General features: G+C 39.3%; 1 protein-coding gene across 5 annotated transcripts; it reads right to left on the bottom strand.

The window, feature by feature from the left end:
* Window positions 1-561: 561 nt before the first annotated feature.
* On the bottom strand, window positions 562-17,939 carry LRIT3 (leucine rich repeat, Ig-like and transmembrane domains 3). Of its 5 annotated transcripts, XM_080592124.1 has the most exons (5): window positions 17,734-17,939; window positions 16,032-16,165; window positions 14,322-14,800; window positions 6,348-6,653; window positions 562-5,327 (listed from the first exon to the last, which is right to left on the bottom strand). In XM_080592124.1, exons 1-5 carry the CDS (start codon window positions 17,773-17,775, stop codon window positions 4,225-4,227), a joined length of 2,064 nt encoding a protein of 687 aa, XP_080448250.1. In that variant the 5' UTR covers window positions 17,776-17,939; the 3' UTR covers window positions 562-4,224. The 5 variants fall into 5 exon arrangements, with proteins under 5 accessions (XP_080448250.1, XP_080448251.1, XP_080448249.1 ...); XM_080592125.1 differs by having other exon boundaries at window positions 16,032-17,939; XM_080592123.1 differs by lacking the exon at window positions 17,734-17,939 and having other exon boundaries at window positions 14,322-14,834; window positions 15,224-16,146.
* Window positions 17,940-19,021: the final 1,082 nt, after the last annotated feature.

Genomic DNA, 19,021 nt, shown 5'->3' on the forward strand with positions numbered 1-19,021 from the left:
GTACCCAGCATTCTAGAGAGGCTTCTCTCCTTGCCATTCACTGTTTCAGTCTAATATTTCAGCTTGGATTTGCCACTGTTTAGCAAGGGAGCCTTTGAGGTGTGTAAAAAATAGTCTATAAAAATGAGACATTAATCATGCCTCCATTCTGACACAAATTCTGATTTTCTGAAATTCAAAGTTTTTTTTTTTTTCCAGTGATTTAAAGAGAAAATTGAAAACATTTATTCTATTGAAAACTTTACTTTTCAGCAAAAGAAAGTGACAGTGCTAGCCTGGAGCTTCTGCAGCTGCCTCGAACATCTAAAACAGCGCAATGAATTCTGTGAGAGAAGGTATCCACGCCAGCAGTCCACAACCAATTAGATAATTAAAAAGGGTTTGTTTTGACACTTCTTCTGTGCCCATAAAGGAAATTCGAATTGGTCTACCTTCTACCCACAAGTCAAACAAATGGGATGGATTTTAAAAGAAAATCATAGATCACAACGGACTATTGTGGTGCATTACATCCAGGATTCGTACCCCAGCCAGAGTTGCTACTGATGCATACCCCTCTTTGTTGGGGGGGAGGACGGGGGGCAGGAAAGCATAAATTACTCTCCCCTTTTCAGTTGATAGGCAATGCTCTTCAAAAAGCTCTCACAACTTTCACTGGGACACAGGCTTTAATACCAGCTTCAAGTAAATTCTTTAAATTCCCCAGTGCCCTTGTTGCATACTCCAATTTTATAGCTGTCCCAACCTTGTCAAAATTGTGTGTGTATATGGAGCTCCACTCATAATATGCAGGCAGAATCCTCACCGTATTTTTATCGTTACCTGTCTGCAGATACCCCCACACCCTTGTTGTGTACGTAGCAGAACTGCAAGCAAAAGAGTTTGTAATACATGGTACCAGCATTCCTTAGTGTATTACACCTCCAGGTTTCTCAGTCTTCTTTTTGTATTTTCTCTCGTTTCTTCTCTGACTTGCTCTTATCCTCAACAGCTACACTCATAGCGTACAGTCTAAAGCTATAAATGAAGAAGGAAGGGTCAGGCAAGTACACGGTCATATATAAAAGCGTTGCTTTATTTTCACATCAAAACAACTACCTTTTTAATTACTGCTTTGAAAAGGTAATGAGTTTAAAATGTCCTCTGTTTAATCTATTATAAACAGCCCAAGTCTGAACTGTTTTGCTATTACATTTTCAGAGTACACATGAAAGAGTTTTCTTTCCTAATCTCCCACCCAAGAAAAGCATTAGAATCTTACAATAGCGCAAGGAATACAAATACAGAGTCGACTGCAAGCAAATGCGAGGACTAAAAGAGATGCACCTAAAGTTTGGCTTAGTAAGTGTACCTTGAAGACAGGATTGTGGTCAACTCTAAGTGCTGAGACCCACTGAAGTTTTCAGTAAAAATGGGGTCTATTCAGAATTCAGCTCAGTTATTTCATTAACCATCCAATTTTGACACACCCGTTGCGGGTAACATATAAAAAAGAGATCTAGCCTTTTTAGTGAAACACAGAATGAACTGAGCTAATAAAGTGCAAAAATATATGAAAGGCGATACATAAACATTGGTCAATGCCTCTCCAATGATTCCTACCAGCCAAGCATAGATTATGATCCTCAACTGTTCATCATGATGAATCATTCAGTATTGCATTTCAGAAGACATTACACAAATTGATTATGGGTAACAAAAATCTATCTCATAATGGTTCTATGAATCTTAAGAATTTATAATATAAACATTTGCATGTTACCAGAAGTATTTCTTCAGCTCTTCAGTTACACCAATTGTGGGTGATGGAGGGTGCATATCTTTATTAAGTACTCAATTTTTATCAAAATTCCCCAGCTGAAGTGCTGTTTTGACATGAGGTGCAGAAGCATGTCCAGGTTATATAAATCCATTGTCTCAAGAACTGTGGAAAAAATAATGTATATGGTGTTCTATTGAAAGAACGTGCCTTTTATGATATATTCCATCTTTGATATACTGCTAGCACACGTGGTCACGGAGATCCACTCCTAACTTTAGGACATATTAATTCCACAAGGATTAGTCAAACCAACAGGTTTCACATTTGCAAATGAGCTCTCTCAAATGAGCTTTGCACTGCCTCAGTCTGATATATTGATACACCATCTAAAAACCAGGTGATGGCATTTTTGAACTCCAGAATTAGATTCAAGTTTCTTGCAGAGTTTTGAAACCTGAAATGAAATATTCTCCAGAAATTTGAAAAGTAAATATAATCGCTCCTATTTATGACAAACACAGTGTTTTTAATTGGGAACACCTTCAGCAGCAACTACTGACTATACTATCTACATGGAGAATAGAAGGCAAACAGTGTAACACTTCAGGTTAACACATCAGATCTCCTGTTTAAAATTCGTCTGAAAAACTGTTTGTGATAAACTAAACTATGTTTTTGACACAAGAAGAATCTATTTTCCCTTAAAAAAAATCCCAAATTTCAAGAAAAGTGCCAATGTCAAAATACTTCACTCAGAAAACTAAAAATGTTTTCACTGCAATCAAAATTATCCAGGAAAAAAAATAGAAAAAAAGAAGATAGATTACTTTTTAAACACACTTACTAATAACACAGAATGAAACATCTAGGTTAATCCTAAAAGCACACACAAATTAATTTTGTACTCTCAAATACCACACCTGCTTCCTTTGCATAGCTCCCATGGTCTCAGATACTCATTCTATTATCCTTGACTACTGAGCACAAACACGTAGATGTTATGGAGATTTTTGAGTGTGTTTATTTTCTGCCATGGGTTTATGGAAAATTGTTTTCCCTCATGAAAGGAGGCCTTAAAAGTCATGCTCTCCAATATTCCAACAGGCAAAATTTAATCCTACATCAATGATACCAACAAATGATATTCAATGATACCAACAAATGATATTTTGAAGTTAACTAACTAAGCTTTGGTTTTCAGCTTTGAAGCAATATTTCTCCTTCTGGAAAGAGGGAATGCCCAATTTCCAAGCAAAATAAACAGTTCTTCTAGGTATAAAAAGATCCAAGAAAAGAGTACAGTTTTCATCTTTAGGAAATACTGTCGTTCCCGGTTCACACATACTTCTAACCATAATACTCAAACCTAAAATAACAAAGCCCTGTTATTTACTTCAGGCATTGAAAAAGCAGCCTCAGAATAGGCAGTTCATTATTGTCAGTAACAGGCAATTCTGTATTCATTATCATCATCAATATTAACACTGGATTTTCTACAGATTAGGAAGCATGCTCATAATTAACTTTCATTATGCTTGTTAAACTTTGCTACACATTCAACATGACCTGAGGACAAGACGTCATCCTACTCTATCTCAAAGTACACTATAATACTACAGTGTAGTATATAATACTGTGTAAATCTACATAACATACAGCCATGTAACAGTCTGCCTTGTATTACACAATGTCACAAAATTTTCTCAACAGAAATTTCTGAAATTGCTTTATACAGCCATTTGCATACAATTAAATTCTAAGGCTGGGATTTTGCAACAAGATCATTTACTGTAATTTCACACAATTAATATCTAGTATCTCTCCTAGAGTCACTCATAGTGATAGCTTACCTGAGCTTCAGAATACTAAAGAAGCTCCTTCACCACAGCATCTCCAAAATGATGATATGATGTATGTATCAAAACTCTCAAGAGTTCATAAACTGCGGCTACCTAGTTTCAGTCTTGATTGGCCCCAAATCACTTCCAATTCAATATACTGCACAGAGCTGTATGACATTTTTAAACAAAGCTTCAACCTCAATCAAAGTATTTTGAGCTGTTTTCCTATTATTTCAAAATGCATAGTTTTTATGAAAGTCATGATTAACATTTGATTCAAATGAGCACATCATACAGCGAAATGAGAGAAAACAGAACAATATTTTAATGAAACGATGAAATAGAATATCTTTAACCAAGTAAACATTTCATGCTGTATTCATCTTTCAAAGAATGTCATTCCTCCACATCCAAAGTCACAAACAAAAACGAAAAATCATTAGGCAACATTTTCCTTCTGTTCCCCCTCCTACCCACCTCTCTACCCATCCAGTAGAGTTCGTGATATCAGATGATATGTTCTGACCACCACCTGGCACCAACCTGCTTCCAGATGCAGTATCATCACTTTGGACTAATTTTACCCGTTACATATTTCATCTCCTCCATCCTCACCCACGTTCAACAGAGGTACTCAGATCTAGAGCCTTCACTTTTGAAAGTCATTTGAGAATCCATGCTTGACCTAGAACAGAGGAGAAGTCTTTCTGATTCATCTGTGTACCTTCGTGCCCAGAGCTCTCCTCCTGCATTCACTGCTCGAGGCTTGAGAGAGAGTGTTTCAAACTTTACATAGGTCTCCTTTGCAAGGTCAGCTTCCTTAGCAGTTTTGGGTTTCACACGGAGTTTTAAAACTTTGTATAGTAAGAAAATTATCAAAGGTAAAACAACCACGCATGCTGCACTGCTGGCCAATATCAAAATAGGAAACTGAGATGTGCTTTCATCATTTAACCTATCAGTAGTGAAAATAATGCACTGCTCTTTTGTAGGTGGCACTCCTTTGGGTGAGACACATGCCATATACTGAGTACTAGGTTGCAAACCTTCAATCGTGACTTTGTTTTTACTAGGATCCGTGCTCAGAGGCAACATGTCTTTATCTCCATACTTTGAATACAACACAGTCACTGCGGAGTTGCTTGAGGCATTGGCAGTTTTCCAAGTTAGGGTCACTCTTTCATCTGTTTCACTGATCACCCTCAGGTTCTTCACAGTAACATTTTGCTCAGCCATAGCTGCTGCCTTCAGTGAAGTCTCTTCACCTTTTTCACTTGCCTCCTCGATCTGCTTTGTCTCCTCACCTTTCTTGCTCATCTCCCCAGACTGCTTTTTGCTTCCATTTGTCACCGCCTTTGAAATTTTCTTTCCATCAACCATGGGCCTGGATTGCTTCTTGTCGGTAACCCTGGCACTTGTTGATCTTTCAGTGGTAACCGGTGCTGTGCTGGTTGACATGGTGCGAAGAGGTGTGGTGGTTCTCTCAGGTCCCTTCTTGGATTCCCCCGCTGTGGCATTCTGTCTCTCTGCCTCCTGCTTCCTTCCATACTTCTGTGGCGACACAGTTGTGGTAACTACACCAACCACTGTGACGGTAACGGCAGCTTCTGACATTCCTGCCAAGTTCTTCGCCTTACATCTGTATTCCCCTGCATCCTTGTATGAAATCCCTGTCAAGCTTATTATGGACCATCTGACACCCTCTCCAGGTGTTTCTTGAATTACTGTAGAAAAATAGAGTAAAACATTATAAAAAGGGAGATAAAGAAAAAAGTAAACATTTTTCGACTTGGTTTTTTTTTTTTCCTATGAATTATTTCTACCAGAAGGAATCCTACGTATTAAACATTAAAAAAAAAAATCAACAAATTTACACTAACTATGGAACTCCTTGCCATATTATATTCTTGCAGAAAAGTGCTCAGTTTAGGTCAGAATGGAATAGAATGTCAGGAGGAATTACAAGAGAGTTAGCAGTTTTATTAAATAAAAGAAAAACAAGTAAGGAGAAATCAAAATGACAAAGCCAATTAACTATGAAATACAAGTCTCACTGAGTAAATACAAGTAACACTGAGCACACTAGCTGTTTAAAAAATTTTGGGAAGTTACCTCTGTCATAAGATAATTCAATACTTTGGACTACTACCCTCTTCAGAACTAAGAGTTAAGATAACTGCTAACTACTTTGACCTAACAAGAAACTTTTCTGTTTGTTACTGCATATATATCCATCACAGTACATCACAGCAAGAACGGTATTAGACAATCACAGCCTCATTAGCATTCCAGGTAGGCACTGCAAATAAGCAATAAATATTTTCAAATAACGTAGAAAACATGTTTATGGGAAATCCCACATTTATAGTGCTGTGTTTTAAGTGGCTCAGTTACAGCCTCACTAACTTTTTTGTTATCATGAAAATTTTGAACCAAAAAGATTTCAGTAATGAATGTTCCTTTCTGCTTTCCAGCTTCCGAATTGGTACCCAGCTATCCCAACCTCTATTTCCTCTTATTCTCCCCCCCCACTTCATCCATTTCTTCCCCACACAAATTGTTCTTATTACAGACCACAACCAGAATCAGAACAGTCTGTCGGACCTAGACAAAGAATAGCCAATATGGTGCAATACCTGGTCCACTGTCACTTAGGATAATGATCTCAAAGCACAAGCAACCCAATAATTTCAGGCTCTCCCATTTCCTATAAAATGGCTATTCCTATAAAAAAGCTATTATACCTGTATAGTTCACTGGTATATTGTCTGACCTAGTCCACGTAAGCTGTGGCGTTGGGTACCCGGTTGCATCACAGCGCAGCAGAACATTGCTTCCCAGCGGGGAGGTGATTTTTGTTGCCGATGTCATCACGGATGGCTTAAGACACTGCTCTAACTCTGCTCTCTGGAACAGGATCCCTGCCAGGTTCTCAGGTCCGCTACACGAAACCAGTGGATCAAGAAGGACAACTGAGGTGTCCACAATTTTGGAAAATTCAATTAGCTTTGAAATGCGACAGTCACAAAACCATGGGTTGTCCTGCAAACCTGAAGGAAGAAAGGGAGTGGAAAAAAAATATTGTTTTTAGGCAATATCTGAATATTGTGATTACAGTATGACACATGACTATCACCAAGTATAATCAAGCAGAGACATGGGCCTGTTCTGAGTCAATCTTTTTCAATTTTTCTTTTTTTTTTTTTTTTGTTAGTTAGTGGGGTACGTTTTGCAGATGTGAAAAAAATTATAGATGTTTATTAAGTTAAACCTTTTCTTCACATAAATTTACAGGAGCATAGTAATAAGATGGCACTACCTTTGCTTAACTTCCCTATTTTCATAGGAAAAAAAGCACTTTGAAAGATGTCTTAAGACCGATGATACATTTTCACCTGCCTGCAGCTTCTGAAGAAAGAGCTTCTCAGGCTGTTGCACCTTGTCACTTCCCTCTGCTCTTAATGCCCCTTTGGGCTCTTACAGTTTGATCTTCTCAAGCCCTTTCTTCCATGCTTGCAGAGAACATGACGATTTAAGGGTTTAGAGCTTACGCAAATATATTTGCGCTTTGAAAAAAAGGATATGGGCTAAGGAGAAAAAGATTTAGGCCAATAACATTCTTTTCTGACTCTGAAGCACACCAATATTCTTAGAAATCTGGTTTTAGTTTAGGACAGTCTCTGAAATACATTCAAAAAAATAGGAGAACAGAGGAAAATGGGAAGGACCCTGGAAAAAGTTGGCAGCTATAACATTTTCATGATGGCATACAAGAACAATCCCTCTCTTCTGTTATAGGCTATAACATTTGCCTCTTGGTTCCGACATCTTTGAACAGGAGGCTTCCCCTCTTGATGAAGTTATCATGGCAAAACAGGGCAGCTATTTCTGAGAAATATGTCCAAAACCGCAGCTGGTGTCCATTACTTGGCTATGTTGATCTCAAGAGAGCAACACCCACTTTACCAGGTAGAACACCACCTAGCGTATCACTCAGGAGTTCAAATATTTTCTCATTTGATTTCTATTTTTGGGCATAACTTTTTCATTTTATTCTAGCATTAACAATAAGCAGAACTTACAGACTAAAACGAGGGATGGTATGCAAGAGTCTTTTGCTACTGAATTTACTGATTAGTGCAAGAGACAAGTCACAGTAATTAATTTAAAATTGAAAGAAAAAACTGAAACACTTGCCATTATTGTTCAGAGTATTTCTAGGAATTATCAATTCAGCTAATGGGAAAATTCTGCTTTTCGTTTTGGAAGAAACCTACTGATGAAAGAGTACATGAATAATTAACTAGCAGTTCCTTCGATCACCTGACCGAGATTAGTTTATTTTGAGCATCATGGAAGTGATTGGTTAAAACAGTGGTAAACCCCAATTAATCCCCGCTCTTTAAAACAAGACCTGACCTGAAGGGATTCCGTGACTTTGACGTCACAATCCAATTTCACCCCTTCCAGACACAAGAGATTTTACATCTATTCACCACCTACTGCCTTCAGGAAAGGAGAAGGAGAAATCTAGGAAACTGTATCAGCAGCCACTTTTCTTTAAAGAACAAAAGAATAATCTCCAAAATATACAACTGATTTCCTGCGAATGTCAAACATTCACAAGCAAAAGAGGTATCACCTGAATGTCTTCCATATGTCTAAGCACATCAATTATTTCCAATCAAGTATAAGCATGTCACTATTTGTGCTCATCTTTTAAGTTATGGGAGCTTTAGTTTGTGAGCTAGAGATAACATTTTTTTCATTCTCACTTGCTTATAAGGGGCCAGTTTTCGTCACTGTGTTAAGAAGGAGAGACCATAAGTGCATTTGAAAATGAAATTCCCCTTAAGGTATAAGAAGGGAGACAAGGTCCCCCAGAAACAAGGACTCAACTGAGAGTCCCCTGTAAGAAATACTGGGGAAAAGCATGGGAACTCTCCTGTACATCCTCGGTACTGCCTGGAAAGGACAGAAGCACGGGGCTGCTGGGCTACAAGTGGATGGAAGGGCAGGAAACTGTGGGTCCACAGCATTAATCAGGACTGATCTGCAGCACTGGTAGGGATCACATCTCACATGCAAGGCAGCAGGCTTTCCCTTACAGTGAACGATACTAAAAATATTTCTGCTACCTTTCTGTCCCCTGCATGCTTTGCTACAGGAAAGGATTTTATTATTATTATTGCTTCTAATAGTAATGCAGTGCTGAAAGATCTTTCAAAGCTATAAACACATGGCTTTCATGTTCTCCCAGTGTCTAAGAGGAGAACCAAAGCTTCTGCAATCTGAACAGAGTAACAGAAACAGGCAAAATAGAAGGAATGGCAAAGCAAAGCCATTAGAATAGGTGGGCATTTAGTCTAGGACACAGGTTTGATCATCTCAGATCATTCTGAAAGCCTGGTTTCAGTGGACGAAGAAAGCTGTCATCCTAGAAGAGACACTACTTTTGTGTTTCAGTGCAAAGGAAAGAGCTGTCTCAGCTAGTTGTCTCATCTCCCCATCCATCATGTTGCCCAGTGGAACTGGCTGAAGAAGCAGGACATATATAAATACGTATAATACATACAGCCACAGGAGTTCCTTCCTTGCCTCCATGGCTCATTCCTTCTATTTATTTGAGTCTTGCCAATACCTGGCAGTATACACATTATCTGCTGTAAAACATACACAGCCATTGTAAGTCATCGAATTGTGTAAATTCCCAAAATAAAAAGATGAAACCACAATTGACTTGGAAGCAAGGATAAAACACTGATTTTGATTACACTTCAGTTAGCTATTGAAGGGAAAACAAATGGGAATGTAAACTTCTGCAATTTCACAGCTTGTGTTTACAAGGTGGTAGAAGTGAGAAAGAACACATGAAAGAATAAAGAAAAGGTTACAAAAAGGTAGAAGTTGAAGAAACTGGAAAAAAAATGCGGAGCTCTAATAAAGCAATGAAATAGGAAATTATTTTCCTGAGGGGATACTAAGAAGAGAATATAAAAATAAATATAAGTCCCCAACAGCATATGTATCTGTTAGAACACCAAGTATTTATAAATTCTGGCTTCTTTTGCAGAAATATTAAGGCAGCTTATTGACCTGAGTAAGAAATATTAACCAAGGCAAAGCAAATGTTGATAAATATTTATGCATTGCGATATACCAACACAATGTATGTTAACATCAAATAAGGATTATAAATTGTTCTATTAAAAAAAAAAAACAAACAACGTCCTTTGATCTAGGTTTAGCATACTTTAAATATGCTCACAGATTTATATGTATGCTTGCTTGTACAGGGGCAAATACGTATATATGTATGTGTGACTGCATGCATATTTTTGCAGCCTTCTCAGTAAGCAGGATTTCCCCACGCTGTGTCAATATGGACTTTAGCGTTTGAAATAGCTATGAGCAAAATTTCCTTTGTAAATAAGTAACCAGTCTCAGACCATAGCTCGTACTATATACTGTGTTTCAGTTGCTGCAAAATGGAAGTACATGAAATATCCACGTTTTTGGCCAATGGAAATATTCACCACAGCTTGGGCCAACCTACCCAAGGCTATCCTCTAGCTGAAGCTACAGAATTTTTGATCGATGGTTCTAAACAGTAAATCCCACTTCTGTCACTGTGTCCGACACACTGTAATTGCTAGGGAGTAATTTTGGGGAGAGTGGCATCTACCCCATAGCCCAGCATAACCAGTGGGATCCTGATGGACCTGCTGAGTTTCCAATTTTTGGCACCTCTACACGTAACAGAGGCAAGATTTCATCTGTCACTCTGTCAAATCCTGGACCCCTCCATTCCTCTCAGTGACTCACTGGATGTAATTTTCCATATGGAAAATGTTGCTACCATCATTCACGCCAGAAATATCAATCTCTGTACAGCAGCCAATGCTGAAACTTAGCTGTGATTTGGATCAAAGAATTAGGTCATAGCTCCAGTGCTAACCAAGAGAGGGCCAGATGAACTCACACCCGGGTCCCTTGATCGTTTCCACTGTTTATTGTCAGCTCATTCCACAGCTTTGTTTTGAACTGTTCCAAAGGGTGATAACCAAGACAAAAGCAGGAACCAAGTGTGCTCTGGGGACCGCTGCCTGAAGGGAGCATGGGTGAGACCGCATCAAGAATGGCTCCCTCCATCCTGCTTGTTCTCCCAGTGCAAGCCCAGCAGGCTTTGAACCTTCAAACTACGCTGTGCGCCTGCCAGTCCGCCAGGCATGTAACACAGGTGCTGTGTCGTAGTACAAGGGCACTGTTCTGTGGTTTGCAATGCCGTTCTTGCTTTACTTCAGCCAGTCTGAGTTGAGAAAAATACACTACTGCCACCCGCTTACATTTTAGAGACACTGAAACATCCCATCAGGCCCACAGAAAACCAAGGGGCAATTCCTACAAACCACGGAAGAGCCAACTAGCTTTAAAACCAGAGCTGGCCCTAAGGATGAGAGCCAGAGAGAACCACTCAGCCACGGGGCCAGGAACCATTCCCTGAGCCCCTTCCTTATAGCACGGTGTCCACATTGAGGGGCACCACGTAGCATGGTACGATCGAACCACCCTGAAGTGCAGAGTTTGTGAACTGGCACAGGGAGGTGCTAATTTGCCAGTCACCTGGCAAAAGCAGCCCATGGCTTCTCCAAGAGGCCTCAAAGCGCACGCGGGGGACCATAAACTTTCTCTTACATGCGACTCTTGATGCTCAGTCAAGACATTACAGATAAAATTGCCTCCTGGTGTTAGGAAATACATAAGCGCAAATGAGTTTGGGGGCTTTGCAGTTGTTGATGCTGTTAATTAAATACAAGTGACAATCTTGTTTTGCCAGAAGTAGGAGAGGAGCTAGTTCAAGCCATAATTGCTTGCACTAAGCAGAATCTGACTGTTGTTTTCCTGACTAGACAAAAGCAGCATTTATTTGCTCTGGGTTCCAGCTTCTAGCAGTGCTCTGGCTGCAGTTACCATTCCTTGTAGGTGCACGGGCCAGACCGAATGCTCCCACAGAGCACCACTCTTGAGCACCAAAATGAGCACTGTGTGCGATTGTGGGCATCACATTTTTCAGAGAAACTTTTAAAAAAGAGTCTAGAGGGAATCAGTAAATATGGTAGGAAATGGAAAATCTCATAGTCGTCTATAAGAAACAGCTGATAGAAACAGTGCGACTAGCTGAGAAAGGAAAAGGCAAATGGGAAAGGAAAATAACTGAAAGGTTACTGTAAGAGAAGGCAATTAGTTTTTCTGCATGCCCATCTCATGTAGGACAAGAGGTAATTAGCTTAGTTTGCAGTAAGGGAGATTGGGGTTGGATATTAAGAGAAACTTTCTCACTGTTGTGCTAGATAAGCACTGGATGAGGTTACCAGAGAAGGCTCTGGAGTGGTCTGCCCGCAGGCTTGGAGAACAGCACCGACTTGGCCAAAGGTTAGGAAGAGCTCAGTTCACCTGGATCTGCATCCCAGCAGGACAGAGGCCCTTTTGAAATCCTTCCTAATTGCATGCTTCTGTGCTCCTTACCTCCGCTTCAGAGGAGAGAAAGAGCATCTGTGGGGTATGACCCTCCTCCCTCAGCCTCCAGCAGTCCTCGCGGAGACACGAGGGGTGTCGGAGAGGAAGCCACGTCACACCTTGCTCCAGTTGTTCTAAGACAACATCTCCTATGGCTCGAGCATTACAGACACCTCGACTCCTAGGGCAACTTTCTTGCTTTTTTTTTTCCAACCATACATTCCAAAAAACTGACTCCTCTATAACTGTCCATCGACAACAACCTAAGGATGAGCCTCTGGCAATGGGTGTGAGCGGCATAACTACAACGTTGCAAACTATTATCTATTAATATAAATAAAATTTACACCTAGTCGAGACTAAGTAAACTTGTCAAAATAACCAGCAACATTGAAAGCATTACACTTTCTAATCTCCAGAGGAGGGGAACTTTTTTTTTTTATTCACTACAGAGTTTCTTATACAGCAAGCTCTGTACGTCTGCACTGAGAAGCAGGCATATGAAGGCTATACACCATCAACAAGTGAAAATTCAGCAAGTTGTCCACAGCTCGCCTAAGGCAGACTGACTCAGCACATGGACAATGGAAGTACTACCCACCAAACCATAGTCTCAGATCCAAATCTATAATGACTGCACAGAGCCTCCCTCTGAGTGTAATATTAAAAAAGGAGAAGCGAGGCTCAGTTTGTACCCAGCGTGCATTCCTCTCTGCAGAGCTGTGCCCAGTTACAGTTCATAAATGAAAATGATCCAAAGGTTGCACCCTAAGTCTCTGGAAAACTCCGTGCTTGTACCAGAGGGGTTGCCAGGACTAAAGGGAGCTGGCAAAGTGTGTGCACAAACAGCCTGCAGATGTGTGGGCAGAGGGGGAGGGCAGGCAGGCAAGGGGAGGAGAGTGTGTGGTTTATTGTTTTTGTTTGTTTGTTTGTTTATATATATATAATTTTTTTATTATTATTATTTATATATATACATATTTTTAGTAGTAGCAGCAGCAGCAAGGGCTACGTAAGGAAAGGAAGCCGAATAACCTCTGGGACTCCCACATGAGGAGACAGATCATCAGGAGGATTAGATCTAGCACAGTCAGCTCCGAAGCTATTGCCTCCTCTAGCCTTCAGTGTGGGGACAGGACAGGGACACCAAGCTGGACTTACAGCCTTACAGCCTTTTTTTTTTTTAAAACCCTGCATAAACCAAGATCCTTTCAATGCTGCAGATCTACAGTTCCGTGTATGTGGGGAACTTGTTCAGCCCACGGGCCTCTATTAAGTTAATTACGTACAATCTCATCTGAAAAAGAGTTTCGCGTTACAGTTTCTGCTGTGAAACAAAGCAGCTGAACAGATGAACGCTGAGTAGTGGCTTTATATCAAGCAGGTGGGACTACTGGGCAGCACAGGGCAGGGCAGATCTCCACCCATGGGTACAGCACTCCTGCAGTTAGTTTATGGGGAGCCAGCTATTACGTGGCGCTGGTTTTCCCCCCTTCTGCCTGCTACACTACACTACAAAAATGCCAAAACATGCACTTACGCATGACATAAAAGAAAGCTACTGATGGACCTGATCCAGCCATGCTCTGAAACTGAAGAGAAAAGGGTTACCTGAAAGGCTATGAAATGAACAGAAAGTGAGAAAATAGAAATAGAAATCAAAAACAGAAATAGAGCACAAAGTCACAAAGAAAAGAACTGACATGGTGGTCTACTAGAAACTAGAGATGGAATAAAATTATGAACCATGACAGTCTGGCCGAGCTATTCTTAAACCCTCACCTTAAATACTACAAAAAGTACTGTGAAGTTGTATGCGTTAGAGTCCTGTTTTTCCTCTTGTATTCACAAAGTAAATTGGCAAAACTTGAGGACAATCAGTCCAGCTTTAGAGCAAGCAATGCAAAGCCAACACGAGTCATGGGAAGAGCAGAGCTGCCCCCTCTCAAACCACCTCTCTCTGCAGCACTGTATTTCAGGACAGACTTTCATGCATTGACTCTAGCTACTCATTTGGCTTGTGAGCAAGTGGACACTATCTTTGTTTTAAAATTTTCTGTCACCAGCAGAAAATAAACTAATTGCAGAGCAAACCAGAAGGATGACCTGGATTAAAACCCTCCTGAATCCCAGATGGGTCCCCTTGCTACGTAACATTTAGGTACACGTTAGGTAGGAACAAGACAGGCTCTTTAACATACCCAAAACGACCCTCTGGGTCGGCACAACGTCTGTGCTCTTGGGGGGGACAGCTTCTGAGAAGGGGGGCCAAATGTCCATCAGGTCTGATGGCAAGGTGGTTAGCCTGTTGCTGGATATGTCCAGATAGGTGAGGTTCCTCAGGTACCTGCCAGCATCGGCCGGGATGCTGGTCACTTTGTTGTTGTGTAAGTCAAGAGTCCGCAGATTCGGCATCTCTGCCAGAGATTCCCAGGGGAAAGTCGAGAGCAGATTACCATCTAGCCGTAGCTCGTGCAGCTGTTTCAAGTTGTAGAAGCTGCTGATATCGATGTTGGCTACACAGTTGTAAGTTACCCACAGGTACTTGAGATCTACTAGGTAGTAAAAGGCTTCAGTCGGGATCCTTCGTATGACAGTTTTTTCTATTCGAAGTTTTACAGTGTCCACAGGAACATTCACGGGAATCTCAAACATGTCAGGGTCATTGCAGAGCACAGACCTAGCATCGTACAACAAAAATAAAAAAGAGAGTTCTGCATTTCTTTATCACAAAACTTATTTCTGATTTAAATGCAAGTGCTATTAATTTCTGCAACACTAGCAGCAGAATAAAAAGTGACTAATCAAGAACAGTCTGCATTTAAAATTTAAGGTGACAAACATGGATTTTCTAAAGAGAAAAATGAATATAAATAGCAATGATACTTCTATATGAAATCAAGATTTGTTTTATTCTAAAGCGCGTAAGCAACATCTTCTATCATTTTACTGGCAACTGAGAAGTAGAAGAAATTGTATAAGGAATAATACATGTATGTACCTCAAGTGAGAGCTACTTGACATATTTTACTAAAATTAAGATTATTAGATACTAATTTTTCTGCATGGTGAACAGTCAAAGTATTTATGTATCTTCCTTTACCTTTCAGAATAGACCAAAAATTGAGAATGTTTGCATATTTCTCTAAATGAGAGATTTCTAGCCATATTTCTGGTGTCTTAATAGAAACAACCTGCTTTTCGAAGGTTCTAAGGATGTTCTGTTCCCATGATTTCAGTGAAATGAGATTTCTCAGCATCTTCAAGAATCAGGATGCTTCCCTTCCTTTCAGGTATGTTGTGTGCACACAATTAGTTTAAAGATTCTCGTCCCGTCAAGAAACCTGTCTTTAATTCTTTTCTCCACCTTTTCCTCTATATTCTTCTTCCATTTTACTTTCTCCTCCTGCAGCTTTATACTAGATATGTTGTGACAATAAATAGGTGAAACAGTATCTCACAAAATTGACATGACAACATCAATATCATCAAATTAACCTAATTCTTCATTACCCAAAATTATATGATTTTCCTACAAATTAAGAAAAGAAGAATCTACTGTAGTTATTTAAACCAGAATCACTTTACAGTAGACAAACAGTTTTGTAGAAATAGAAAGGACATTACAGGAGAAGGAAAATCAAGGAGCAGCAAAAAAAAATTGCCTTGTGCAAAACCTGAAGATTTAGAGTAGCTAGCTGTTAAGAACAAAGCCATTAAAACAAAGCATAATGACCATCTGCTCCTATTCAGGAACACTGCTAGCCATGTAACACTAAAGTAAATTATGCCATTATTTCTAAGTAACCATGCTAAACTGTAATTTGCAGTGTACAAGAGAATATTATTTCCAGTGTCCTCAGTCCTTTTGCTTATAAATTGCCCTGTATAACAAATAATAAAATGCATACCTTGTTCCAGTGCCATCACTTCTGCCATGGTAAATGCAAGTGCATTGCGAAGGACAAAAACCACACGCTTCTTCAAGAAAGCTCATTATGAGGTGTAAGTAAAAAAACAGATACATCGCTTCCTCCCAGCAGAACTGACACAAAAAAAAAATAAAAATTGAAAACTTTATTCCTATGCACTCATGTGCAGTGTGCTAGAAATGTGAATGTAGACATCCATTTAGTAACAGCAGATTACATCAGATTAGCTGAGATCTGAAGTTGCTTAACCTTCAAATGTATCCTGAAAGGGATCAGTTAAACCTGCTTGTTCGTTACCATGTCAGAAGAAGGCACTCTGTTTCAAATTATATGCGACATGTTTCAAGGCTATTTTAATATGCAGTTGTGGTTGCAGGGTTAGTACATAAAATACTTCTTTGCTCCTTCTGAAGGAGCTACTGTCCATATGGTGTTACAAGGTTCCAGGAAGAAAGCTAGTACAGCAAGAGGATATCGCATGACATTTACTTTAATACCAAAAAGTACAAATTAAAAGGAAGCTTAGATTCTAGAACTTCCAAAAGATCTTGTAGAGATGGGTTTTAACAATAACACGCATGTATTTTAAATAACGGTTACACACTTCAAAGCCACACTTAAGGTGTATGCATACATAATAATATCAAAATAAAGTGATGGAAATGAATCACCTGTTAGTGCAAATTGTACTCAAAAGTCCTGTGAAGTTAAATCTCATGTGGTCGGGTTTAAAATACACTTTCTAAAGTATCATTTTCCCACCACTTTTGGAGACCTCAAAAAAATAATGTAATTGGATTTTGTTTTTCTATATTTGATGCAAATTAATTAATTGAATATTTAGCTTTCCAAAATGACTGTATCAGTTAACGAGGCACTCCATCAGACAGACACTAGAGCTCTTAGAAGAACAAGAACCTGGGAAATTAATTTTAGCTGCGTAAAGTCACGGTGGCTGAGACTTGTCTGAAGGACCACAGACTTCGGATTGGCCATTGAGAAGATATTTATTCTCAAAACCTGAGAATCATCAAGAATGCATGCAATACCCATCCATAACTAATTCTATACACAGTCATCCTGAATAAATTCATTGCTCTCACTGTGCAAGTTATTTTTTGAAAAATATACAACAGACCTATATAATCATGAGATTGACTTAGAAATTTTAAAAATCACTGTACAGATTTACTCAGTTTTATGTGCCATCTGAGTGTCAAGCTTAAGGATGCATTTTGTCTCATTTTCACGATTTGCTATGCAGTCACAAGCACTACAATTTCATTTTCCATTTTCTATTCCCACAAATTCATTTGATTCTCTGAGACAAAATTTCAAAAATACATGAAATGTCATTAAACTCTTTCAAAATCCTGAAAGCTGACATCAGGTCCTATAGAGTTTAGCTAGATATTCTGATAAACTTAACATGTTCACAGAAACAAAACTTCGCAAGGCTTGTCAATACAGATACTTGGTATAGAAATAAATACAAGTATGGAGAATCCACAGCAATTCAGATCTGGAAACTTTCAAGGGAAGCTGAGAGAAAGTCCTTTACAAGAGGAATTAGAGGTGCAAAATCTATGCTACTGAACCTAAGCACTTCCCGCTTCAGTTTCTCTCTGCCCAATGTCACCTTTTCCAACCCTGCAAGAGTCACACTGAACACTTTACTGACCTTTTTTGTTTGGGCCAGAAATATCAGGCCAATAAGCCTCATTGTTGAAAACTAAAGTCTTTCTTTTTTATTATTATTATTTTTAACCTATCTAAAAACCACTTTAAAATTTGATTAACAGAAAACCAATGGATGAAAGAGGCAAACTGATGTTCCAAAAGATTAATTATAACCCAGACTTGACTCCATTCCACATAATCTATGCAGACAAATGAAATGAGTTTTACGATGTCAGTGCACTTTGCGATATGCTCATGGGCAAGGCATTGTTTATAGTTATCTCTTGTCTTGTTTGACACCGCACCATTGCCAGGATTGCCCTCCGAAACCTGCAAAGGACAAGAAAGGGAAATCGGAAAGGTCATCAGCTGGAGAAACAAGCACAAACAAAAAGTGGATAAGATGGCCTTAAGTATTACAACAGTTTTTGATATTAGTAAAACTTGCTTAGTAAAAGGTTGTGTATTTGGAATTCAAAAGGATCTGAGTCTTTTTCATGTTCAGGGATAACTCAGTCAAGTGTTTCTTCCACAACAAGGGTCACAGCAGCTTTTGCTTATCCCAGGACTGGGTATAGCTACAACAAAGGAAAACTTACAAAATGAGGAAAAAAGATTATGTAATTTCTTTGGTTCAGCAGGATCAGACCAGATAACCTAGGAAGAGATCGCAAGCTCTGCTTGTAGGCTGGTAGTACAGAAAGGAAGGACGCCTCCTTGCAAAACCCAGTTCCCACTTGGAGGCAATGGCTTGGTTAGAGCATTTGATATACTTGCTCAAAACAGCAGAATAGGCTTAACTTACTCACTTTAATGGAAAGTGTCAATCCATCCTAATCAATCACTATGTGGCACATCCCAAGCCAAGAAAGGAACTCCTAAGAAGTTGTACATCACCGAGATGTTACAATTTTTGACCTTAGTCCTTAAAATAACTAGTCTACTGCTGATGAACCCACCTTCCACAATGAGTCCCTCTGTGAAACCACAAGGGTTTGTGGTCAAAATGACCATACAAAATCTTCAATAATGTGTTCTCAAAAATCTTTATCAATTTAGTATCTTCTGATGCTGATCCAAACAATTTCTTTTTAGGCTTTCCCGTACAAAAGGTCACCTTTGGTAAATCAACAGCAGCTTACCCTTTCACCTCTTCACCAATCAATTTGTTGTATTTTACAGATGATCTTTCTATGGCTACATGGTATGCTAAAATCATGAAATAGACCATTATTAAATTAGGATCACTTACTTTTTGTTTGCAATGACATAAATGCATGGATTGTAGA

This window comes from Anser brachyrhynchus (genome assembly GCF_964034855.1).
Source record: "Anser brachyrhynchus genome assembly, chromosome: 4".
Classification (NCBI taxonomy): Eukaryota; Metazoa; Chordata; class Aves; order Anseriformes; family Anatidae; genus Anser; species Anser brachyrhynchus.